The sequence below is a fragment of the Oncorhynchus tshawytscha genome, linkage group LG30 (assembly GCF_018296145.1).
Source record: "Oncorhynchus tshawytscha isolate Ot180627B linkage group LG30, Otsh_v2.0, whole genome shotgun sequence".
Lineage (NCBI taxonomy): Eukaryota > Metazoa > Chordata > Actinopteri > Salmoniformes > Salmonidae > Oncorhynchus > Oncorhynchus tshawytscha.
The window spans coordinates 10,562,657-10,589,676 of NC_056458.1; the positions used below are offsets into that span (position 1 = coordinate 10,562,657).

General features: G+C 42.5%; 2 protein-coding genes and 1 non-coding gene across 5 annotated transcripts in view; all 3 read right to left on the reverse strand.

The window, feature by feature from the left end:
- Positions 1-355: 355 nt before the first annotated feature.
- LOC112231385 (nucleophosmin) lies at positions 356-4,988 on the reverse strand. Its single transcript, XM_024398119.2, has 11 exons — positions 4,831-4,988; positions 3,388-3,467; positions 3,150-3,269; positions 2,941-3,034; positions 2,629-2,735; positions 2,312-2,355; positions 2,180-2,231; positions 2,012-2,092; positions 1,668-1,799; positions 1,421-1,495; positions 356-1,158 (listed from the first exon to the last, which is right to left on the reverse strand). Exons 1-11 carry the CDS (start codon positions 4,877-4,879, stop codon positions 1,108-1,110), a joined length of 885 nt encoding a protein of 294 aa, XP_024253887.1. The 5' UTR covers positions 4,880-4,988; the 3' UTR covers positions 356-1,107.
- On the reverse strand, positions 1,236-1,306 carry LOC112231515. Its single transcript, XR_002950475.1, has one exon. It is a non-coding gene; the product is annotated as a small nucleolar RNA SNORD61 (small nucleolar RNA).
- Positions 4,989-11,965: 6,977 nt separating the features above from the next.
- LOC112231386 (Kv channel-interacting protein 1) overlaps positions 11,966-27,020 on the reverse strand; it is a 35,718-nt gene continuing 20,663 nt past the window's right edge. For 2 of the 3 annotated variants that reach the window (XM_024398121.2, XM_042309578.1), the window contains exons 2-8: positions 15,822-15,946; positions 15,000-15,069; positions 14,807-14,877; positions 14,554-14,661; positions 14,358-14,462; positions 14,128-14,190; positions 11,966-13,911 (exon numbers count right to left, since the gene is read on the reverse strand). In XM_024398121.2, the coding sequence (XP_024253889.1) occupies positions 13,864-13,911; positions 14,128-14,190; positions 14,358-14,462; positions 14,554-14,661; positions 14,807-14,877; positions 15,000-15,069; positions 15,822-15,946 (590 nt within the window). In that variant the 3' untranslated portion in view covers positions 11,966-13,863. Of the gene's footprint in view, positions 13,912-14,127; positions 14,191-14,357; positions 14,463-14,553; positions 14,662-14,806; positions 14,878-14,999; positions 15,070-15,821; positions 15,947-26,006; positions 26,311-27,020 lie in introns of those variants that run through there. The other variant, XM_024398122.2, reaches the window with a different exon arrangement.

Here is a 27,020-nt window from a genome sequence, read left to right on the forward strand (position 1 = left end):
TTGCAGCTGTAGTTCTCTGCATCGTAGCATTATCAAGTTGTCAACCATGGACAGGTCATGGAGCATGCAGGTCTGCACAAGGAAGGAGTAACAGTGCTGTCTCATAGTTTAAGACAGTGGGCCAACAGCAAAGCAGATGTCTACCAGACATCTAGGTTTATTTCATGTTCGCACCTATTTAGCAGACTAGACCAAAAGTACATCCTCAAAATACCATCATTATTTCATGTAACAATGTAGTTCATACCTCAGGGTCTATATTATGGGATAGTGTCCTGCAGAGGCTCATGTAAAGGATTTCATTGAAGGCTTCACACTGAAATTCTACCATCAATAACAAAGCTTAGAGACAATCTTCCCCAGAACGTTTAATTGTGGAACAGAATATTTCTGTGGATGGAGAACTGATCATATACTTCATGTATAACAATTAAAACAGAGATGAGATGCAGGTCTAATAAAACAGGAATATTTTTACTTTCAAAATGACATTCATGTCAACAGGGAACTAGCTGCTTCACTCTACCCTTACTGCAAAAAATATCAACGTGAGAATTTCTTAAAACCGTTCAATACAATGCAAAAGTTAATGTCTCAGACCTTAGAGCCTACCACCTGGAAGGGAAGGACAAGCGTCGACAAATTCAACAGCTTATGGATGACAACACTTGCCATTTCACTTCACCCATCATTTAAATCATTCAAAATGAAACAAACATGAACAGATATCTTCCAAAATGCCAGAGGGACAGCTCTGACACACTTCAGAATGCTACGTACAACACAGTAGCAAGGATTTCATTTACACATTTACAAAATGCAAAGTTGAAAACGGGTTTCCCCAGGTCCGTCCACATGAAAGCTGGAATAGTACCACCCCTCCCGTCCTCTTGGAGAGGGTGATGCTGGTAGGGCCAGGGGTGATGGGGCTCAGTGCCATTAGCTCCACTCTAGCAGGGCACTGGACATGAAATGCTGCAGCAGTGTAGAATAACAGAGCATTGATTCAGACATGGGAAGGGCCAAGAGGGGGCAGAGTAGGCAGACGGGGAGGGGAATTGATGAGATGGCTGAAGTAATCAAACTAAAAATAGTTTAAGACAAAAGTTATTTGCCGTCTTCAACAGTTTGTCTCCACTGCCACAGTTCCTCTACGGTCTGAAAAAGATTGGGGGAAAATATTTACTAAAGCATAATCATAACTGTGCAACTGTTAGAAAACATGTCATTGATGAGAGCTCAGCACTTCTTAGAGGTATTGGTGTTTTTCCTCATTGCTGATCAAAACCAAAATAGTCTTCATTGCTCTTTAGGGGTGTTTCGATTCCCTGACAGCGCTACGGTCATTCATTTCCCAAACATTCCATTTAACCTGTGTTCTTGACAAACACCATGATGTCCCGGAGCAGCATTAACATACCTTGGTTTCTGTGACTTTGAAGCTGTTCCTCACAAAGCTCTCAAACTTGGACTGGAGTTTAGGCAACTTCCCTCCCTGAAATAGCAAGACTTAACATTAGTCTAGATATTCAGAAGTGTCCCTAGTCTTTCGGTTAACAGTTCTTTAGCATATATCAGACAAGATCAGCTAATCACTGTAAGAAGGCCTGTGTATTTCCAGATTATATCATACGCATCAAGTTTCTCATAATCCAACAGACACCAACCTTCTCCACAGTCGCCATCATCTTGACCTTGAGCTCAGAGACATGGAGACTTTGTTTGGGGGTCTTGGCAGTTGCTTTGGGGGCCTGTCCATTTTTAGGAGTCTGTCCACCCTTGCTGCCGGGGGTCTTTGCCTGTGAAAACCATACAAATTGTTAGACAAGACATGTAACATGAGAACATGCATCACTACAATAATGCTCTCAGAAACACAAGTAGCCATCTTCAGTCTCAGTCTTTTGGTAAGCAGTGTTGAAAATGCATCAGTAGAGCATCAGCTCAACAAATATCATCTTCGACGAGATGCCAAGTTATAGTAGGGCAAAAGATGTGTAAGAGGACTAACCTGTTTTCCGGCTGGTGTGTTGGCTTTAGAGCCCTTTCCACCGTGGGCAGGAGTCTGAGGTTTGGACGGAGTCTTCTTAGCCTGATAAAAACAGCAAGGTTTCTTGTGACATTTTCTATGCTTTCTCAGGGGCAGAATAAGTATAGGCTTAAATAAAAATGCACTCACCTTAACAGGAGATTCTTCAGCCTCACTCTCTTCATCCTCATCATCATCATCCCTAAAGAGGAGTCACATGTTACAACTCAACTCTTTATAAAACCTCAGCGAGGAGCAGGTGCTTTAGTCAAACAGACTTACTCCTCATCGTCATCCTCGTCACCAACATCCATCTTCATCTTTTTCTGTGAAGGGGAGAAAGGGAAGGACATGGTTAGGGGCATGGAGGTGAGGATGTGTAGCAAGAGCAAAGACTGGGAACATTAAGAAATGGGAGTGGCCGACTTCAGTCTCAGTCTTTTGGTAAGCAGTGTTGAAAATGCTTCAGTGGATCATCAGCTCAACAAATATCATCTTTGACTAGAGGCCAACGCAACAGTAACGCAGTAGACATGTACACTGTGACAAGTGATTATCCAGAGAGTGTGTTGGCTTGAAGGCCAGTAGTCAGGACTAACCTGAGATTTAAGAGCCGGTGCTGACGCAGGCCTTTTTTTGGACGTTTGTACCTCTTCTTCCTCTTCATCATCTTCATCCTCGTCAAAAGACTGATCTCCCCCCATCACTGGTAGAATGATTTTGGTTAACTTTGAGTAGACAAGGTACATTCTCCATACAAGGGAATGGTCATCTTCAGTCTCAGTCTTTTGGTAAGCAGTGTTGAAAATGCATCAGTAAATCAGCACAACAAATATCATCTTCGACAACAGATGCCATTGCATCACTAAAGAAACCATGGGAACACTGTCCTATAATAAAGTCATACTCACTGACAAGATGCTGGCCACTGATGTGGATTGGCCCGGATCCAGCCTTGAGACGGAAAACTGCTGGGGGTGTGATTGCGAACCCACCAAGACACACCTGCAAGACAATTAACTTGTTACTTAACATGAACTCTACACAGGCCATACACCCACAATCCCTCACTCAGGGATGGCACAGAAGTATTGATGATACTCTAGGTCTGACTACTCACACTTGGCAAGGTGGAAGGTTTGAGTGAAGCCAGCACAGCCTTAACCTTCTGACCCTCTGTGTCCTGTCCTTCCACCTCCACGATGTGCAGCTCATCCTTGGTGCTGAGGTCCACACACAGCTAAGAGCAATCAACAAGAGACACCAAGTTTAGAAATAGTTTCATTCCCATGAGGAAAAACAGACACCTGGAAAGTAATTTATATTTTATTCAGCAGAAAGACAGCAGTAACACTCACCATCCTTAAGTCTAGTTGGTGCTCAAAGTCATCCTCTTCAGGGTTGAAGACAACATCCTTCCCAGATTTCAACTCACACCCTGTTGAGAAAAATAGTAAATTATAAAAGGGGAAATTGCCTAAGAGAAAATGATGCATTGCTATCAGTCAAGGGGTCCAACGTTGGGGTGTACAAGGTGTGGTTTCAGGCCTTTTTTGAGACAGTTAAATAGCCGACAAAGACTCAATAGAACACTATTAAAAAATTTAAAAAATCAGTTTGATTTCTTATTTGGCTGGAGAAAAAGCCTGCACCCAAACCGGTCCTGAGGGAATAAGGTCCTCTGGACATCTCCTTAAAAGGTAGACTGAGGTGAGGCAAACGTGGGCCACCAACCCACGTGGTTGAATGCGCACGTGTACCCTCACCATGTCAATGAAACTAGCCAACCAGGTAGGTAGACAGGCCATTAAGCAACATTTTTTTAAAGCAACAACTACACAATTGACAAAGACATATGCCACGTTAAATTAAAAAAAAAACGTGTCCAATCAATTTCAATCTGGAACGGTTACCCCCAAATGTTGTCTTAACTTTATTTAACTAGGCAAGTCAGTTCAGAACAAATTCTCATTTTCAATGACGGCCTAGGAAGTGGGTTAACTGTTCAGGGGCAGAACGACAGATTTGTACCTTGTCAGCTCGGGGGTTTGAACCTTGCGGTTACTAGTCCAACGCTCTAACCACTAGGCTACCCTAGCCGCCCTTGACAAAGCATGCCATGATCAATGCACTTCAAATATACTACCTCCATGAAGTGGAATAATTATAGATAAAACAACTTTAGCCAACACTAGAAATTTGGGCAATGTTCACAAATTCGTGTTGCGCTGCATGGACATTATCGAGAGGGCCTTGTGCGCCATTTTTAACCTAAAGCACGTGTTGAGAAATTTGATAAGCATGGAGGGGTACCCAGTGAGAAGCTAATGTCCATCACAAATAAGTCTGGCCCAGTTAACACAACACATACAAATCAACCGGGACACCAAGACCTTCAAAATATAACTCAACAAATGTGGTTTCAAGATGCTTGACTAGCTAGGATGGCTAGCCAACTAAAATTAGCTCACATGTGCTAACTATCGGCTAGCTGGCTAACGTTAGCTAAGTTGATATCTCGTGGATAAACTAGAGTTGACAACTGGGTAAGTTCCACTACCAAATAGTGTAATTCAATGGTATTTAGGCCATACGTTGATGAAACTCCGACATGTCCCCCATTAGAGCTACAACTAACGTTAGTGGTAAAGTTATCTAATTGTGCTAATATTAGCTTGCTGTACCTCGTGTTGCTTGTGTCTGATGAACAGCGTTTTTTCCTCGATACAGTAGCTAGCTTACTGATATGTTGATTTAAGTGATTCCGAAAAACTATTGTTCGTTCAAATAGAGTATCTCACCATAGAGAAAGGTTTGTGGTCCCATTTGTTCCTCGTCCAGACCATTCATTTTCTTTGCTGAGACAGGGCACTTCGAAGATAATGGGAAAACTGACAGGCCCCCTCACTACGCAGACACACTACCCGGGCTCAATCGCCACGCCTTCTTTCTTCTTCTATTGTATTTATGGCATTCCGCAAACACACAGAGGTGCATGCTGCCACCTACTATGTAGGGTGAAAAACTGGGGAACTTCAACGCAAAAAAAATAAACACGGGGAAATTAGGGATAAATCAAATCGTATTGCGTGTAAGTGCTAGAGGTGTCACTACAGACCCTGGTTTGATTCCAGACTATCACAACTGGCCGTGATTTGGAGGCCTATGGGGCGTCGAACAAATTGGCCCAGCTTTGGCCAGGTTAGAGTTTGGCAGTCATTGTAAATAAGAATTTGTTCTTAACTGACTTGCCTAGTTAAATAAAAATATTCACTATAAGTCAAATAAATCCATGCTCTGTAAATATATTCAACATAGCTCATGAATAAAACTACAATTTGAACTAATGCAGAACAATGTGAGCAAATGGCTTGCTTCTGAAGCTAAGCAGGTTTGGTCCTGGTTGGTCCCTGGATGGGAGACCAAATGCTCCTGGAAGTGTTGTTTGAGGGCCAGTAGGAGGCACCCTTTCCTCTGGTCTTAAAACATATCCCAATGCCCCAGGGCTATGATTGGGGACATTGCCCTGTGTAGGGTGCAGACTTTTGGATGGGATGTTAAACAGGTGTCCTGACTCTCTGTGGTCACTAAAGATCCCATTGCATTAATTGTAAGAGTAGGGGTGTCAACCCCAGTGTCCTAGCTAAATTCCCAATCTGGCCCCATACCATCATGGTCACCTAATCATCCCCAGTTTACAATTGGCTCATTCATCCCCCTTCCTCTCCCCTGTAACTATTCCCCAGTTTGTTGCTGTAAATGAGAATGTCTTCTCAGTCAACTTACCTGGTAAAATAATGGTTAACTAAATAAAAACAATTATGTGCTTACAGAATAAAACATAAAACAATTCTCCAGTCCATTCATTGAGATATACTTTGTCACGTGATGCACAGCTGAAGCTAATTGGCCAAATAATTTGTCTAACTCTTTCCACCTGCGATCATCCACGACAAACTACACCCTGAAATTAATTCACTTTTGAATTCACTCATGGCCTCTAGTGTTTCTTAATGAACCAAATCTAAAACAAGGGCAAATCCGGAAGCTCAGCCGCCCTTTAAGATTCGGCATAATTTAAGGCAGACACAGGTCGCTCAAGCAGTAAAACAATCGTGTGGTCCAGAAAAAACCCTAGAGTACAATACAGCAATCTGCTCAAGGGTCTTTGCTTTGCAAGAGAACCTCTTTCAGCAAACCTTTCTTATCCACTTTGAGTTATGACATTAGGTGTCGTAGTTGCGATTCCCTATGAACTGCCACTGGCATAGAAGAGCTGTCTATAATGCGTCCACAAAAATCAGCTTTCCTAACGTTACTCTTTTGGGGCGAAGTTCCCATTTATTGCGTATATAAATAGCTCCAAAACACATTCCTATACAAAAGGTGCAGAGATGCGTTCCATGAGCTATATATGTTTTTTTTTTTTCACCTTTATTTAACCAGGTAAGCTAGTTGAGAACAAGATCTAATTTGCAACTGCGACCTTGCCAAGAAAAAGCATAGCAATTCGACACATACAACAACACAGAGTTACACATGGAATAAACAAAACATTGTCAATAATACAGTAGAACAAAAGAAAAAAAGTATATATACAGTGAGGGCAAATGAGGTAAGATAAGGGAGTTAAGGCAATGTGTTACAGTAACAACTGTATGCGCTCTCCTCTCATCTGTGATAACCCTTCCTGGTCACCTGTGCTACCTATATACACACATGACACCAGTGACCCAACATATGTTGTGATAACCCTTTCCTCTAGTGTACAAAACAGGTAAAAATAACCCTTGAAAGAAAGTATACACAACTTATAAACAGGCCAAAATGGCCCCTACACACCGGCCCCTAATTGTTCTATAACTTAGGAAGAAACAATTATACAAATGCAAAAAAACAAAACAAAAAATTAGCCAACAATGTATGCGTCTTCATGGAGGGATGATCTTCAGGGCCAGAGGTTGCTAGCATTTAGCCCCAGCTCAGCTCATAACAAGGTAAGCTTGGTTGTAGGTTAACAGGGGGTGTGCATGCAATCAATAATGGCACACGAGCTATAGTATTTTGTTTTGTGTGTAATAATAGCTATAGTATTTGTTCTCTGAAATAGCAGTCAATTTAACAATGATGTGTTGTCCAGCTATTGTAGACATAAGGAAGCAATTTGTGAGTTTGTTTACTTGACTGCAGTGCTGCTAAAGGCTTTGTTCTTAATAACTGACTTGCCTAGTTAAATAAAGGTTAAATAAAACACATATTTTAAAAAGGCACTTGAAGGCTGAGTGTGGCATTCCAGTTGTTGTTGGTTAGCTAGCTACTTCACCCCAAGTTGACAGTAGTGAGTTGTAGCGACAATAAAACGGTAAACCATTTCTCAGAAGTCAGAACACTCAAAAGACAAAGCACAGTCCCAAAGCATTGGGAGTGGCTAACAAGCTGTTGCATATGGTTTGAAAACCAGGCATTGCTTGCAAGCAAGCCTAAATGGAACAGAAAATAGCTAGCTGAATTTCTAACATTTTTAATCAGATAACAGAACAATTTCTTTCCTCCACACCAGTCGGGAAAGAGAGCTTCGTCTTGCAAAACAAATCACATATTGAAAAATAGGATTTGAACATTCATCATTAGCTGGCTAGGCAGATCACCACTTCAGGATTTTAAAACTGAGCAGTTCTTAACAATGAACTAATTTGTTTTTCTTTGGTTGTTTGTCTAAATAGTTGACGGGATCACCTGCTATCTTTGTGAGTGTCCAACGTTTGCCAGTTAGTTAGCTTGTATAGTGGGTTGCCTAAACATCAAACTGTTACCATGGTTACTCCATGATATCAGTATGAAAGAAGTCACTGTAAAAAAATATGCAATATTCTCTAAAATTCAGAATGTTTCATAGAATGATATGAGGTTACTTCACCAGTTGTACATGATGTTCGTCCTTTTTGGCGGTACTAGGTGGAGATAAGGTATCCACAAGTTCTGTCGCTTGTATTTTCAATCTCTTGACATTGCCCGTGATGGACAATATGTAAACAATAGCCGAACGTAAGACGTCGACCGAAGCACGTTTTCCTCAATCAGCTGGAAGTGTTTGCCGTTCGGGCTGAGGTTCTGTTAGGCTCGGCAATATTCTGGAAGTGTTTTCCGTTCGGGCTGTGGTTCTGTTAGCCTCGGCCATATTGTGGAAGTGTTTTCCGTTCGGGCTGAGGTTCTGTTAGGCTCGGCCATATTGTGGAAGTGTTTTCCGTTCGGGCTGTGGTTCTGTTAGGCTCGGCCATATTGTGGAAGTGTTTGCCGTTCGGGCTGTGGTTCTGTTAGCCTCGGCCATATTGTGGAAGTGTTTTCCGTTCGGGCTGTGGTTCTGTTAGCCTCGGCCATATTGTGGAAGTGTTTTCCGTTCGGGCTGAGGTTCTGTTAGGCTCGGCCATATTGTGGAAGTGTTTTCCGTTCGGGCTGTGGTTCTGTTAGGCTCGGCCATATTGTGGATGTGTTTTCCGTTCGGGCTGTGGTTCTGTTAGCCTCGGCCATATTGTGGAAGTGTTTTCCGTTCGGGCTGAGGTTCTGTTAGGCTCGGCCATATTGTGGAAGTGTTTTCCGTTCGGGCTGTGGTTCTGTTAGGCTCGGCCATATTGTGGATGTGTTTTCCGTTCGGGCTGAGGTTCTGTTAGGCTCGGCCATATTGTGGAAGTGTTTTCCGTTCGGGCTGTGGTTCTGTTAGGCTCGGCCATATTGTGGAAGTGTTAGTCACATTCGATAAAAAAAATAAAAAAATGGAAGTACAAACCAATATACTGAACAAGCAGGTTAAACTTCTTGATGCACCCATCCTGTTAGCGGGATCATTTTCGTCAACCACCGCTGAGTTGCAGAGCTCCAAATTCAATTTATATCACTAAAAATATTTAATTTTCATGAAATCACAAGTGCAATATAGCAAAACACAGCTTAGCTTGTTGTTAATCCACCTGGCGTGTCAGATTTCAATGAAGCTTTTCGGAAGCATACCAAGCGTTTATGTAAGCACATCTCTCTCAGTAGGAAAAATATTATAAACAGCTAGCAGCAAAGTAGATTGGTCACGAAAGTCAGAAAAGCAAAAATTAAATCGCTTACCTTTGATGATCTTTGGATGTTTGCACTCACCAGACTCCCAGTTACACAATAAATGTTCCTTTTGTTCCATAAAGATGATTTTTATATCCAAAATACCTCCATTTGGTTGGCGCATTATGTTCAGAAATCAACAGGCTCGAGCGGTCACAACATCGCAGACGAAAATTCCAAATTATATTCATAATGTTCGTAGAAACATGTCAAACATTTTTTATCATCAATCCTCAGGTTGTTTTTACAATATATAATCGATAATATATCAACCGGGAATGTAGCTTCTTCAGAGTGAGAGAGAAAATCAAATCAAAATCAAATGTATTTATGTAGCCCATAGTACATCAGCTGATATCTCAAAGTCCTGTACAGAAACCCACCCTAAAACCCCAAACAGCAAGCAATGCAGGTGTAGAAGCACGGTGGCTAGGAAAAACTCCCTAGAAAGGCCAAAACCTAGGAAGAAACCTAGAGGGGAACCAGGCTATGAGGGGTGGCCAGTCCTCTTCTGGCTGTGCCGGGTGGAGATTATAACAGAACACGGCCGAGATGTTCAAATGTTCATAAATTACCAGCATGGTCAAATAATAATAATCACAGGCGGAACAGTTGAAACTGGAGCAGCAGCACAGCCAGGTGGACTGGGGACAGCAAGGAGTCATCATGCCAGGTAGTCCTGAGGCATGGTCCTCGGGCTCAGGTCCTCAGAGAGAGAGAAAGAAAGAGAGAAAGAGAGAATTAGAGAGAGCATACTTAATAAGACAGGAGAAGTACTCCAGATATAACAAACTGACCCTAGCCCCCCGACACATAAACTACTGCAGCATAAATACTGGAGGCTGAGACAGGAGGGGTCAGGAGACACTGTGGCCCCATCCGATGATACCCCCAGACAGGGCCAAACAGGAAGGATATAACCCCACCCACTTTGCCAAAGCACAGCCCCCACACCACGAGAGGGATATCTTCAACCACCAACTTACCATCCTGAGACAAGGCCGAGTATAGCCCACAAAGATCTCCGCCACGGCACAACCCAAGGATGCTCCAAGCTGTTGCGCATACAAAACACTGCTGGCACCCAGCCATACAATGACGTGATGTGATCGTTCTCGCTAATTTTTCAAAATAAAAGCCTGAAACTATGTCTAAAGACGGTTCACGCCATGGGGAAGCCATAGGAAAAGGAATCTGGTTGATACCCCTTTAAATGGAGCGAAGGCAGGCTATGGAACATGGAGCTTTCAAAATAGAGGCCACTTCCTGGTTTGATTTTCCTCAGGTTTTTGCCTGCAATATCAGTTCTGTTATACTCCCAGACAATATTTTGACAGTTTTGGAAACTTTAGAGTGTTTTCTATCCTAATCGGACAATTATATGCATATTCTAGATTCTGAGCCTGAGAAATAGGCAGTTTAATTTGGGTACGTTTTTCACCCAAACATCAAAATACTGCCCCCTACACTCAAGAGGTTTAATAACCCTACTCTGTGGATATTTAGTCAAAAGTTTCACACAGCAATCTGGCTTCTAAGGAACATTTACACCACAAATGTCTCAGCCTGTATATACCAATTCGTGGTGTATTACAACCTGATGAATCAGACTAGGCTAGTGGGCTCATGTCAAAAGCACATACTCTGTGTTGCATGCCCCAATGATCGAATTTAACATTCATATGAAAGTAATTTATTGAACATTTTAACATCATTTTTTGAATAAATAAATGTTATACTCAAATTCTTCTTCTTCTTCTTTGGTATCTTGGCTTTCTCACACTTTGTTTGTGCATGCCACCACCTACTGTGCGGTAGTGTGTGGTCAATCACGTTACATTTTGTGATATACAAAAGGAAGGGGAAAAGTAAAAAAAGTGCACCACCAACTAACCCTACACCTATATACCACTATTTAATGAAACTAAAAATCAATAATCATCCTTATAACTCACATTTGATTAAGTTTATCTAGCTAGAAATTGTTCTCCCAAGAAATTACTGAATGAGAATGACACAAAGATTATCTCAATGAATGAAGATAGCTGACTCTCATTTGAACACAGATTTGTATATAGTAATACATCAACAGACGGAAAGTTTGTCAAAAAATGATGTAAGCGTAAATTACAGCTCCACAAGCACTTTTTGAATGCGCAAATGCACATTCCACAGTTGTAAATGTTTGGGATTTCTAATCAAATAGTAGCTTTATTTTTGAGCTATGTTGAATATATTTACAGATCATGGATTCATTTGTGATTAATCGTGAATATGACATATTATGGTTTAATTCACAGATTATGGTTTAATTTGTGTAAAATGTTATATTCACAGCTCAAGGTTTTGCTTGTGAGTTATGTTGAATATGCACACGGATTGTGGTAGACACACTTACAGAATACAGAAACTATTCTAATAAATCTACTTCAGTATTTCTGATGAATAAGACGTTCTTGCAGGCTGCGGGGCATCCCATTGCCATTTCTTCCTAATTTCCACTCACTCCTTCAACTATCTGCACTGCCTCCACATTTCAAACCCCCTTAACCCCCACTGGGCTCTTCCTGATACTCAGAAAGGTTGTTCCAACCACATCTTCTTTCTAGAATGCGGGAAGATTTTTATTGGTCTAGTCCTTTCATCACAGCTTTTGACGGAAAGAGGCGTATTTATTAATATATACAATCATTATCTTAATGTTTAATTTGATTCAGAGATCCCCCTTTCTCTCTCTCTCTCTCTCTCTCTCTACACACACACACACACACACACACACACACACACACACACACACACACACACACACAGAGAGAGAGAGAGAACACAACATATTCTCTAAAACATTTTATTGATAGCATTTGCACTGTACAACATAACATGAAAGCTGAAACTCTCTCCAATCTAAATCTTTCCATCGGTCCCAGTCTGAGATAGAGTTTTGTATGAGGTGCACCTGTTGCTTACATTTTGTATTCATATTGTTTTGCCCTTTTGAAACCCGGAGCTAAACTAATTCAATATATTTACCATCTTGCACACTGAGGAGGAACCGACAAAGTCAACACAAATGAGTAATTCCTTGAAGAAAAATAATAATTGTTCGACATTAGAAGAGTGGTGGCATTGGTCTGTGATAATTTTGTATATTTTTTATAGCTGTGTCTCAGTGTCTCTCCATACCTTTGTTTTACTGACACATTCCGTCACTCCATAATAATACTTAGTTCACATTTCTGTTTTCCTCAATGGGTTTAGACACATATATACTGTAAATGCACACTTCAACAGATAAGTCACACCATTCACATTGCGTTACGCAGATGGTCATTTCCCACCATTAGTTAGATCCAGCCAACATACAAGATTATGTATCATCATAGTCATAAACCAAGTCTATTGGGTGTATTTGTAAGCACACATTAAAACAGGCATCTGTCAGGGACAGACAGACAACTACAGGAATAGACGGGAGAGCGATAAGCAAAGCCAACACAGAGGTACGGAGGTCACCACGACAATAGTAAAACGGACACGACATATGACACTTAAAACCAACAAATAATACATTCGGACAACCTCATATTTTACAGCATAAACACGTTAATAAACAAGTAGATAAGTAGATCATATTGGTCCATAAATCATTCACTGGACGCATGAGTTAAATACAGAGGTCAAGAGGTTATTAAAGGTCCATGTCCCGGTCAAGCACATGGATGGTCGGGCGCATAGAGTAGAATCACGATTCTATTTCTATGGGAGGTATCCCTCTGGGTCAAGCATGCATCTATTTTGGCAAAAAGAACAAAGTCAAAAGAACCCAAAGTAGCCCAGTGTAGTTTCCGGAGGTAGGGTTTCCACATATTAAGCGGGGAACAGCGTATAGGTTTGAGATTTCTCAGCTGTTTCACACTTCAGTCTGTGTTGTATGATCATCTGATTTATACAAACCTTCATGTCACATAAAAAGGCAGGAAGCATTATCCAGAGAATTCACCTGCATGCTCCCGGGCTCAGCAATATGACAATCAAGTCCAGGGGTCTCTCAGCAGCCAGGTCGTTCAAGATTGACGTGGAAATTTGACTTGAGGACGTTAGGAAATGCCTTCAAACTGGCCGCTAGGGGCAACAGGGAGCGCTATTACCATCAAGTAGGCTTGGGTAAATCCCGTGACTCTGGATCAGAAGGTTGCGTGTTTGATCACAGTCGTGGATATTGGTTTTACATTTTTAATTTAAACCCTATCCCAAACCTTAACCCTTACCTTAACAATTCAGAATGAGTGCCTAAACTTAACCCTTAACTTCTAAATTTGATGTTTGGAGAAATGGAACGATACAGAGCAGCATGAGCAACAAAAACACTTCGAAATTTGACGTTTTGAGAACGTGGATGAATGTCTAATTCTGCAGTGAGCCTGTGAGAGCTTGTTGCTCTCAGCTGGTCATTTGGGCGGTTCTGGCTTCATCTGATCCATAGAACAGCATGGAGCCAGGCAGAGACATTATTTGGCAAACACATGGACGCTGACAAGTTAGATGAGAGGATGAGAGAGATAGACATACATACACATTCATCCACTCTGACAGACACACACAGATAAACAAAAGGCGTGCTCGGACGTACGCACAGGAGCGCACGGACTGAAGCACACACACACACGCAGAGTTCTCTCTCGATTTTTTTTCAACACTCTCTCTCTCCTTCCTTCCGCCCGGCGCCCTTTTTACATCACATTTTCGAAGAGCTGCATGGATCTCATCATCATTTCATCCTGAGGGGAGAAGAGGAGAAAGACGGTAAAGACAGAATTTTGCAAATCATTTGTTTTACCACAGGATGTCCCCATTTCACACTAAGCCAGACAGAGGGTTCTCTTATGTAAGCCATAGGGGGGGACTCAAAGCATACCATGAAATACGGATAGCATCTAACATAGACACCGACAGCAATATCGAAGTGTATCAACATACGCCTGTACTATACATACCTCCTGGCATGCGACAATGAATTCCTCTAAAGTCACAACTCCATTTTTGTTTTTATCCATTTTCTGTGGGGAGGGAGGAGGTGAGAGAATTATACATGATTTCTTTTCAATACGTATGAAATTGTTATGTGGTCTAAACTGTTGCGCACACCTAAGGGTTTCATAACTCTCTGCAGTAAAAGCATCTGTTTTGGTATTACATTGTACTGTATGACGTCGGGTAAAGTCACCTGGAAGAAAGCATCCACATGCTGCTTCGGGACATCTCCCTTGAGTGCAGGGTAGGTATATTTCCCCATCATGTCGTAAATGGCCCTCACAATCTCAGTCATCTCCTTTAACACAGAAATACAAAAACGCTGTGTTAACAAGTGCGTCATATGTCAATCGTTCAATGTAACTGACATGTCAAATAAACACAGAGACCTCTCGGTTAATGTAGCCATCGTTGTTGATGTCATACAGATGAAAAGTCCACTCCAGCTTGTCTCTCAGAGTGCCCCGCAGCAGTGTAGACAGTCCCATTACAAACTCCTGAGAGAGTCACCACATAGGGAGAGAGATTAAAGTGACCAAAATACTGAGTTCGGGCCTGAGTGATAACACCAGTACAAATAAGATAAAGACATGTTTTATTTAAAGCACTCTCTGAGTGATAGTGGTGGCGTGTGGTTTGTACTTCAAACTTGATGGATCCATTGCTTGTTGTGTCGAACGCATTGAAGAGGTAATGAGCGTAAGTGCTGGCATCTGCAACACAACCAGATACGGGCAGGAGATTTGTTTTTATCCCAGAGTGCTTTGTAAATGAGTCGCAAACAAGAAAAGGCCATGTTATGTGTCTAAATGAGCGGTGTCTGGTTGTACTGTACCTCCGTGGGGGAAGAACTGGGCGTAGATGTGTTTAAATGTTTCTTCATTCACCACTCCACTCGGACACTCCTGTGGAAACCATGTGAGCACATTACTTCAAACAACGAAATAATGCAGCTTCTTCAACCAATCATTTACGCTCAAATGGCACCACCCTTGGTTACAGAGTTAACCTGTCAATCAAATCTAACAGCTAATTAACTAGCAATTTGTATGTAACTTGTATGTGGGGGTGTGTCAATGTGTCGGTGGGTGTTTGAGCATGTTTGGGTGTAGAGAATATATGTTTACATATATTCTCCCATTGGGTGTACATGGGTAACGCAGCATTTAATTGTTGTTATGGTGTATGACAGACTTAGTTCCTCTAGCTGCAGGCCTGTACAAACTGATTAGCAGCATATGAAGTGATGAAGGTACGAGGCTGAATGCATTTACTTATCGGAGTAAGAGATAAGAGTGCTTTGACATTAACACTTGTAAAGAAGAGAGGCAACATAGGCAGGAATGTATACTTAAGAGTGGCAGGGAGAGAGATAGCGGAGGAAAGACAGGTAGAGAGATAGCGGAGGAAAGACAGGGAGAGAGATAGCGGAGGAAAGACAGGGAGAGAGATAGCGGAGGAAAGACAGGGAGAGAGATAGCGGAGGAAAGACAGGGAGAGAGATAGCGGAGGAAAGACAGGGAGAGCGATAGCGGAGGAAAGACAGGGAGAGAGATAGCGGAGGAAAGACGGAGAGAGATATCAGAGGAAAGACAGGGAGAGAGGAAGATGAAGATAGACAGACAGTGGAAGGGAGGAGGGAGGATGAGGTGCGTACATTCTTGAAGCCTCGGTAGAGGATCTGTAGCTCTCTCTTGGTGAAGTTGGTCTGGGCCTCCAACTGCTCCAGACCCTCTGGCCTGTGACACACCATGGTCATCTCCAACTCATCATCAATCTTGTCTAGAGAGTAGAGAGGGAGGGAATGAGGGAGGGAATGAGGGAGTATGTGAGGGAGGGAGTCAGGGAGGGAGGGAGGGAGAGAGATAGATATTAATTGTGTGTTTATGTAAATAAACCAGCGTGAAATCTCACGCATGCATCATAATTTAAACATCACAGTTTATTTCACAGTACATCATATCATTGTTGCCAGAAAGAATAAGCTTTAAAGTTACCCCACCTCGAGTCTTTGTATAGGTGGTGAGAGAGTCAGACAGCAAAACATATGGAAAGTTAAGAGAAGCCTACAGAAGAATTCTAGAGAAGATTGTGAGAGCAGAGAGAGAGGGATGTAATGGAGGAGGATGAGGCATGGCAAGTTAAACAAACAAGAAGAGGAGTTCAATATGAGAGAAGGAAAAGGGGAGTATGATGTTGGGAGAGGAAGAATACAGAAATGAGCCAGGGGAGAAGGTTTCAGAAGAGAGAAGATTGTATGGGGGAAGAGGTGGGAGGGAGGGAGGATTAGAAGTCTCCCCATTATGGACTTGGGGAACTCTACGGATGGTAACTTTGTGCTTTGGGTGCCAGAGAGAGATGAATGTTGAGTAATGATGTGATGAGCTAGCGTCCTCTCAGGAGGAGGCGGGGGAGGGACAGCCTCTGGCCCACTGGAGGAGACTAGGAAACATGCACAGACGTGCTCCTCTCAGAACTAAAACACACAAATACACGTCGCTATTTCAAAACACAGACTCTTGCATATCATGAAAGGAGTCGATCATCACCCCATCACACATGCAAACACACACACACACACGCTTTGTGCTGGATGTGTCATAGTGTAGTTCATACATGCATAATCTATGAGCAGAATTTATCAGGATTTACCACCCAAAACCACTCCCTTTAATCAGGATAAATGCCAGTGAGAAACAGGTAAATTATAATAAATGATTTATGTGAACAGCATGGCGTAAATTGGAACTGGTAAATGATATGCAATGTCTAAATGTGGCATCTCTACGGCCACTGCATGATGAATCAACAACGCTCAGGGTGGGGACAGACAGCCCATCTCGGTATGGAACGCAGTTCACAATGTATGTAGACCTGTCATCTATCTCATCATAGTAACTTTTTTTTTATTGTGACAGGTAGGCCTACATTTGCTGCGGCATAGTCTGTGCTACAGTAATATAAAGACTGAATGAGTGTCAAATTTATCCTTCTCCATTTGGCTTTCAGGAGTCACCTTATTTTTTCATTGTAGAGATATATTTTTTTAAATTGCAGCTGCAGAGTTAAAAACAGCCTATCAATCGAATATCATTGCTTTAAATCAGGGCACGCTCAAGCACTCTCTCGCAGTCTTTGTCTCTCTCCATGAACCCCAAAATAGATCATCCTGTTCTAGATTGATGTATAGCCCTATATTCAGTGCCTTCGGAAAGTATTCAGACCCGTTAACTTTTTCCACATTTAGTTTCGTTACAGCCTTAATTAAAAAAAAAACCATCAGCAATCTACAGACAATACCCCATAATGACAAAGCGAAAACTGTTTTTGAAATATTTGAGCAAATGTAATAAAACCCCCCCACCTTATTTACATAAATATTCAGACCCTTTGCTATGAGATTCAAAATTAAGCTCAGTTGCATCCTGTTCCCATTGATCATCATTGAGATGTTTCTGCAACTTGATTGGAGTCCACCTGTGGTAAATTCAATTGATTGGACATGATTTGGAAAGGCACACCGGCCAGCCAAATTGAGCAATCGGAGGAGAAGGGCCTTGGTCAGGGAGGTGACCAAGAACCCGATGGTCACTCTGGCAGAGCTTTAGATTTCCTCTGTGGAGATGTGAGAACCTTCCAGAAGGACAACCATCTCTGCAGCACTCCACCAATCAGGCCTTTATGGTAGAGTGGCCAGACAGAAGCCACTCCTCAGTAAAAGGCACATGACAGCCCGCTTGATTGTTTGGCCTGAATGCCAAGCGTCAGGAAACCTGGCACCATCCCTATGGTCAAGCATGGTGGTTGCAGCACTTAATGAAACCCTAGTCCAGAGTGCTCAGGACCTCAGTCTGGGGTGAAGTTTCACCATCCAACAGGACAACGACCCTAAGCACACAGCCAAAACAATGCAGGAGTTGCTTCGGGACAAGTCTCTGAAAGTCCTTGAGTGGCCCAACCAGAGCCCAGACTTGAACCCGATCAAACATCTCTGGAGAGCTGAAAATTGCTGTGCATCAATGGTCCCTATACAACCTGACAAAGCTTGAGAGGATCTGCAGAAAAGAATGAGAGAAACTCCCCAAATTCAGGTGTGCCAAGCTTGTAGCATCATACCCAAGAAGGCTCTAGGCTGTTATCGCTTCCAAAGGTGCTTCAACAAAGTCCCGAGTAAAGGGTCCTGAGTACATTTACTTATGTAAATGTGATATTTTTAATAAATTAACCAACATTTCTAAAAACCCTGTTTTTGCTTTGTCATTATGGGGTATTGTGTTTAGATTGATGAGGAAAAAAACAATTGAATCCATTTTAGAATAAGGCTGTAAAATAACAAAATGTGGAAAAAGTCAAGGGGTCTGAATTCAGGCACTGTAGAGATGTCCTAGCCTACCTCTTTCGGGTAATACATTCAATGCAGTATTAGCCTTACTGTATATTTAGCTAATTAATTATGGATTTTGCATAATAAGCTTCTAATTTATGTCCTCTGTTTCTTGCGCAATACGCACACACCTGTGCGCCGCTGACCCCACTCTTTAAAAAACACTCCTTAGATCTTGAAGTCCCGTGCAGGAAAACCTAGACTAGAATAGCTTGCTGGACGTCATAGAATTTCTAATATTAATAGACTATTCGAAGAGGGACGCTAACTCTTTGTTTGCTGAATGTTAAATACAGCAGCCAATAGAACTCACGGGTAGTTTGAAAGAAGAGCGAACGTGCGGTGGTGGTAGGCTATAGCGGTTATTTATTCAGACCCGTAACCATTCAATCTTCTTGAAGAGAAGTGAAAGCCTTCTGCATATAATTCTAGTCCTATATTATTCAACTATGTCATGAGAATGATTAAGACAAGGACAACTAAACGTATTTAATTTCACTGTTGAAAGCGAGGAAGCAATGAAGCAACAATAGAGAAAGAGGAGGTAGTCTAATAACATTAGGAGACATATTATGAAAGGTGTGTGTATATGCATCAGCCTACAATTAATAGGTGATGAAGTCGATAGAGAGCATACGATTCTGGTGCAGTACGTGCAGCCTACAAAGTTACAAGGATAAGCAAGCAAATTTGAATTTTGAAATATACTAGGGCCTTAGTAGGCTGATGTATATACACACACCTTTCATAATATGTAGTGTCACGCCCTGATCTGTTTAACCTGTCTTTGTGCTTGTCTCCACCCCCCTCCAGGTGTCGCCCATCTTACCCATTATCCCCTGTGTATTATTACCTGTGTTTTCTGTCTGTCTGTTGCCAGTTCAACGTGTTTGTTCAAGCCTACCAGCGGTTTGTCTCAGCTCCTGGTTTTCCCCCTACTCTCTCTTTTTCTCGTCCTCCTAGTTTTTGACCTTTGCCTGTCCTGACCCTGTGCCCGCCTGACTACTGCCTGTCTCTGACCCTGGCCTGACTGCCGTCCTGTACCTTGGCCTCTGCTCTGGATTATCGACCCCTGCCTGCCTTGACCTGTCGTTTGCCTGTCCCTGTGGTTACAATAAACATTGCTACTTCACACAGTCTGCATTTGGGTCTTACCTTGATTCCTGATAAGTAGCCTATATCACATATCAAAAGCCCCCAATCCTTTGGTCTTTTTTGAGCTTGGGCTCATTAAATGTCTTTAATGTAGGCTTTAATCAGGCTTGGATTTTTTATCAAATCTCCAAACACATCCAGACAGGCCTATTTATATACTTTATAATGCTTTTACATGACACTTCCTGTTTGGCGGGAAACACTGAGTTACCTGGGAGAAAAGTGATTCATCCTTGGGATGGAACATTTCAAATCAAATCAAATCAAAATCAATGTAAAATACCTGGAAAATATTCCAACCTCACACGCACACACACCCTACCCTACCCTGCAGGTCCAGCAGTAACTGTGTTAGCATCACTGAGGCTTTGAGAAAGGGTGCAAGGGAGGGACATTCAAATGAAGAAGGGACTGTTGCAGAGGAAGTGGAAGCTGGCAATTACATTTGACATTTTAATTCACAGAGGGAGACACTGAGCCCCCCCCAATCATTCAGATTGAAGAGACACGACTGACTGATGTACTGATCAAATCCCACCTGTAACTCCTAATGAGCCAGACATCACAGATCTTACTACATCACATTGAGTGTTCTTGTCTGTCTGTACCTCATTGGTATAATACATCATTCCAACAGAATCTGCCCAAAGCTTCAATCCCCTTACAGCTGAATCAGCTGATCCTGAGTGCCTAGCTCCTGCTGGCATCTCCATGGTAATAGGTCCCTGAACCCACTGTGTTTTCAACGCCATCCCGAACACCTGTGCTGGATAGGCTTTTCTTTATCATTTGAATCCCTCTGTGCAGTACAGCTTATAATCAATAGTGTTCTCTTTAAAAAAAAAGTTTTTATCCTCCACACAATCCTTACATTTGATCAACTTCACAAATTGTGTTCTGGTTATTAGAGGGTTAGGTCCTCTGCTCATTACTGTATCAGGTGGACTTGGTTTCGTTTGATTCCATCCTTGAACTGATTTAAATGATTGTCAGTCAATTCAGGTCACGTATCAGTACCAACACTGATCATGCAGATGAAGAGGACAGCCCTCCAGGTTTATGATCATCTGGATTATAGATGATGAGATGAAACATACAGGCTAGACGGCTCTTCTACAGGAGACAGACTTCACACACTCACCCACAGACTCTCACAAAGACACTCATTCCTCACTAACTACGAGATATATCTTTATCTTTTATCTTGACTGACCTTCATGCCTTAAAGTAAAGATGGACCTTAAAGGACTTGGTCTTTTTCCAAATAGGGCCATCTTCTGTATACCACCCCTACCTTGTCACAACACAACTAAAGATGGACTGTCATTTATCTTTACTTGTTTGAACTGTTGTTGACATAATATGGAAAAGGCTAGAGCAGGCTATGATTGCATGTGGGGGATGAACTCCAAAACTTCATTTTTTCTCACTTAGTATGGATGTCCGTACAGAAACCCCCAAGCCACTGCAGCCCCTCATGATGAGTTCAGATTTGTTGTGGCCCACACACCCATCAAAATTGCCCCTCACTGCTATAGAGTCCTCAACAAAGAGCTAGGGAAAGAGGGGGAGATAGATAAAGGTGGGAATGATATAGAGGATGAAAAGCGGGTAGGAGATAGTGGATGGTAGGATAGAGTGAATGTGTGAAAAGGCAGCAGGCTGAAGTGATGAAGAGAAAAGGAGAAGAAGAAAGAGTGAGAGAGTGAGAGAGAGGAGGACACAAACAAACACACATGGAGGCAGAGAAGAATAAAGGAATCCAGATGATGTCTGGAGGGCACAGGGAGAGGGATAAGGAGAAGCGGGTGGAAGATTTAGACACATACCTAATTTAAATTGGAGTAAAAAAAGAGATACCCCATGAAACCAAACCCAGCACGATGTTGAGGGACATACCCTCATTCTGCTCAGCCTGGGTACAAAGAGAAACCAGGCCTCTCAATACTAACGGCCTCAATACTTTTATAATAGACAGCCAGAATACTGCCACAACTACAGTCTGATTACGTATGCACAACAGCCTTAGGAACGGAGCTTCAATACCACATATCACTGCAAAACAAACCCAATTATCTGAAAGACAACAATTCCTGTGACTCAGTCCCATGATGATCAGGACCAGATACATCCTCTGTGGAAATAGGTCTTTAAGCAGTCAGTCACAATTAGGAGACATCTCCCATGAGTCACAGCCAGGTCCAGACGGGACGTAGGCCAGTGGGCAAATCAGACAGTCAGAGAGAGTGTCTGAGGTTAGTACTTAATTAGTTCATGGTTTCTCATCCAATGAATATTCATCAGCACCTGTTCTGACATGGATGTTTAGAGAGTGGTGAAGGAGGAGGCACTGAGTTTAGTAGTTTTAGATCCCCAAGGTGGAATGTCTCTTTATCTGACACTGCTGTCAGAACCTCTGCGTCACAAACTCCATCTATTCATCGCTCCATCTCTCCTCTCCTGTAGAAAAACACACGCAGTCTCTCCTGTCCAGTAGAAAAACACATGTTGTCTCTCCTCTCCAGTAGAAAAACACATGCTGTCTCTCCTCTCCAGGAGAAAAACACACGCCGTCTCTCCTCTCCAGTAGAAAAACACACGCCGTCTCTCCTCTCCAGTAGAAAAACACACGCCGTCTCTCCTCTCAAGGAGAAAAACACACGCCGTCTCTCCTCTGCAGAAAACACGCTGTTTGAAGGGGATTTTTCTCTCACAAACCGCTGAAGGGGATTGGATGTGTTAGTGATGGTCAAATTATTTTCCAAGAGTTGCCAAGTGATTTGAGATGAATCCAACAGCCGCCTGCTGCTGCATATATCAATGCATTTAATCTGTGGGATTAAATGCATTGATATACGTCAGCCTTAATTAATGGCAGGATTTTAATCAAGGAGATCAATCCTCCTAATTGATTGTCAATGTGATGATGTATGAAAACAGAATTTCCCCTCAACCCCAAGCCATAACTCATATTGCTATTAACATTTTTAAGATTGCCAAATGGGTTTTTTAATTTAAAAAGAACATGCAGTATATTGGAATTCTGTTAACATCTACTATTAATATAAACACATTTTAAACAACTACCCCATTTTAAAACAAGAAAACAAACAATTTAGAGAATTTCCTCACTGAGAATAAGTCTGGGCAAAAGATCCATATCCCTCCAGTATACAACCTCCCACTACATGTGAGGTATTTGTAGAAAGCCATGCCTAACATGATTCTGGTGGTGCCCCTCATGTAATACCACACAGTGTGACTCATTGCAGTAGTCCCTGGAGTCTCTACTTCATATCATAGTACCATCACTTCATAATCCATCCATCAGGCAACACAGAGGATTGTTCACATTCCCCTCTTATCCCCAACAACCCTTGCAGTCTCCATGACAACAGCCTTTCAAGCATACGGACAGGAAGAGGTATGAGATGTGAGCTGAGTGCCAATGCACATGCAAAACATATACGCACATTCTCACTCTGCTCCTCTTGAGAACACATGCATGTGCATCTGTGCACACGCAAGCAAGCGCACACGCACATGCTCACACGTGCGCACCAGAGAAGGCTGGTGGGAGGAGCTATAGGAGGACAGGCTTATCGTAACGACTGGAATGGAATTAATGGAATGGTACCAAACACGTGGACTCTGTTTGATTCCATTCCATCCATTGGCATGAACCTTTCCTCCCGTAGCTCCACCCACCAGCCTCCTCTGACACACACCAACTGTAATAAAAGGCCTTTGAGTCAGGAGCAATGATTCTGAACCCTGTCTTTCTCAAGGGCATCCTTATATATGACAACAATCTTTCAACCGTGCCTGTGGGACAGCATGCAATGTGCACCTCAGGAAAGACGCCACATATTTCACACACATAGTCCTCCCCTGGTCACTGTTCCTCGCTCTCCGCTGCGTTCACTTATGTGTCAGTCACGCTATCCATCTCTATCTCCTTTTTCTGTTTTGTCACTCTCACTCTTTCAGCTTCTCTATTGCTCTGTCCCTTGACTTCTCTTCCTGTCCACACGTGTTACTATGTAACCATTAGGGCAGTATGAGTGGACATGGTTCCTCAACAGTAATGTCATCCATTTATGTAGCCCCCTAGCACTTAATTTGTCACCTTAATGAATTAACTGTTTTTCTAGCGGTCAGACATATTAGAGAGGGTGACCTTTGACCTGAAGCCCACAACTATAATGCACTATAATGCTGCAATAAAGCAGTCTAAGACTTGTTCTAAGCAATAATGTCTCCCTTGCATTGCCATTTTATGGTGAATTATGATCTGAATCGATCATCGTTGACCATCAGATTTAAACAAAGTCACATAGAAAGATCCAATATATTATTAGTTGATAATAAAACATCGCAAGGTCTCATGCTTTTAAAGGGATACTTTGGGATCTTGGCAATGAGGCCATTTATCTACTTCCCCAGAGTCAGATGAACTTGTGGATACCATTTATGTCTCTCTGTGCAGTTTGAAATAAGTTGCTTACTACTACTACTACTACTACTAATAATAATAGCATTATCCTGTACATGCTATCTTAGAGTTCCCATAGAGACTAAGACATGTCACAGCCAAACTCATGATCATTAGCTGCTGGTTAAGGACCATGGTTATTCAGTCATAGCCATGAGAGTGTAGTTCAGGTTCTCTATCCAGTTAGGGTGTCCCTGCTTGTCAGTCATTGTCGTCTTCTATGTGTCTGTCTTTTCAGTTTGTCTCTCTCTCTGTCTCTCTGTGGTCTGTCTGATTGATGTACAGGGCATTCTGAAAGTATTCAGACAACTTGAATTTTTCCACATTTTGTTACGTTACAGCCTTATTCTAAAATAGATTCAATTGTTTGTTTTCTCGTCACCAATCTACACACAATACCCCATAATGACAAAGCAAAAACAGGTTTCTACAAGTGTTTGGAAATATCACATTTACATAAGTGCAAGACCCTTTCCTCAGTACTTTGTTGAAGCACATTAGGCAGCGATTACAGCCTTGAGTCTTCTTGGGAATGATGCAAGTTTCTCCCATTCTTTTCTCTCATTCTTTTCTGAGGATACTCTCAAGCTCTGTCAGGTTGGATGCGGTGTGTCGCTGCACAGCTATTTTCAAGTCTCTCCCGAGATCGTTTTCAAGTCCATGCTCTGGCTGGTCCGCTCAAGGACATTCAGAGACTTGTCCCGAAGCCACTCCTGTGTTATCTTGGCTGTGTGCTTAGGGTCGTTGTCTTGTTGGAAGTAGAACCTTCGTCCCAGTCTGAGGTCCTGAGTGCTCTGGAACAGGTTTTCATCAAGGATCTCTCTGTAGTTTGCTCTGTTCATCTTTCCCTCAATCCTGTCTAGTCTCCCAGTCCTTGCCACTGAAAAACATTCCCACAGCATGATGCTGCTTCCACTATGCTTCACCGTAGGGATGGTTTCCTATGTTTCCTCCAGACGTGACACTTGGCATTTAAGCCAAAGAGTTCAATCTTGTTTTCATCAGAATAGAGAATCTTGTTTCTCATGGTCTTAGTTCTTTAGGTGCCTTTGGTAAACTCCAAGCGGAGGAGTGGCTTGCGTCTGGCCACTCTACCAAAATGGCTTGATTGGTGGAGTGCTACAGAGATTCTGGAAGGTTCTCCCATCTCCACAGAGGAACTTTGGAGCTCTGTCAGTGACCATCAGGTTCTTGGTCACCTCCCTGACCAAGGCCCCTCTCCCCCGATTGCTCAGTTTGGCCATGCGGCCAGCTCTAGGAAGAGCCTTGGTGGTACCAAACTTCTTCCATTTAAGAATGATGGAAGCCACTGTGTTCTTGAGGACCTTCAATGTTGCAGACATTTTTTGGTACACTTCCCCAGGTCTGTTCATCAACACCATCCTGTCTCGGAGCGCTTCGGAAAATTCCTTTGACCTCATGGCTTGGTTTTTGCTCTGACATGCACTGTCAACTGTGGGACCTTTATATAGACAGGTGTGTGCCTTTCCAAATCATGTCTCAATTGAATTGAATTTACCACAGGTGGACTCCAATCAAGTTGTAGAAACATCTCAAGGATGATCAATGGAAACAGGATGCACCTGAGCTCAATTTAGAGTCTCATAACAAAGGGTCTGAATACTTATGCAAATAAGGTATTTACATGTTTTATTTAATACATTCGCTTACTCATTATGGGGTATTGTATGTAGATTGATGAGTAAAAACATTTATTTAATCCATTTTAGAATAAGGCTGTAACGTAACAAAATGTGGATAAAGTCAAGGGGTCTGAATACTTTCCGAATGCACTGTAGTTGACATACCTCTGGATGGTCGTCTCCTCTGCTTAGTCTGCATGGTCAACGTGCCGACCACTGCGCCCATGTTGTCGACGTGGAAACCCGCCTGTTCAAACAAACTGAGGACTGAGCAGTCCTCCTCTCTCTATGGCTTTCTCCCTCTCTATACCTCTGCCCTCCTCCTGTCTCTTCTCTGTCTGGTCCACGCCGGGCCTCACTATGGCGGTGCCCCTGTTCTTTTGCCGTCGTTTTCTGAGTGAATGAAAAAATGGCTCAAATTCTCCTTCCCCAAACGCACACAAGCTGCTCCTGCTTCTCCATGCCCCTCCCACCCTGCGCTCATTCACTCCTCGGTCACCCCACTCTCTTTTTTCCCTGTCTTTCACTCTTCACCCCCACCTCCCTCTTCCATCCTTCCCTCCCTCTCTCCTCATACCTTGTTGTTATGCGGTGTCAGTAACTGTTGCTGTGCTCACACCTCCAGACTAGTGAATGGTATGGATGTAGATAGAGTATGTCAGGCTGAGAGTGATCCATACTACCCACATTCACTATGCTACTTCATCTTCTCTCCTTCGTACCTTCCCTCCATGTCTACTCTATGACAGGGTGGAATATCTAAAGCTGTGTGGCCTCTCATCTTGTTGCATGAGAGCTCTCTAGATAGTACCATCAGAAAGTATTCACACCCCTAAAATGGTTTTCATTGACATCTGTTTTGTCAACGATCTACACAAAATACAGATGTTAACATTTGTAATGAAAATATGAAAAACAAGTATTCAACCCCCTGAGTGGCATGTCAGAATCACTTTTGGCAGCGATTACAGCTGTGAGTCTTTCTTCATACGTTTCTAAGAGCTTTGCACACCTGGATTGTATAATATTTGCACATGTTCTTTTGAAAATGACTTCAAGCTCTGTCAACTTGGTTGTTGATCATTGCTAGACAGTCATTTTCAAGTCTTGCCATAGATTGTCAAGCAGATTTAAGTCCAAACTGTAACTAGGCCACTCAGGAACATTCAATGTCGTCTT

What these genes read in the sequence shown, in the direction of transcription:
- LOC112231385 (XM_024398119.2), bottom strand. Translation starts at nt 4,879, where the DNA reads ATGAATGGTCTGGACGAGGAACAAATGGGACCACAAACCTTTCTCTAT. An exon ending in CTGAAGAATCTCCTGTTAAG is followed by an intron (nt 2,093 to 2,179) that starts GTGAGTGCATTT and finishes TGTTTTTATCAG; the next exon opens with GCTAAGAAGACTCCGTCCAA. An exon ending in ACACACCAGCCGGAAAACAG is followed by an intron (nt 1,800 to 2,011) that starts GTTAGTCCTCTT and finishes TGGTTTTCACAG; the next exon opens with GCAAAGACCCCCGGCAGCAA.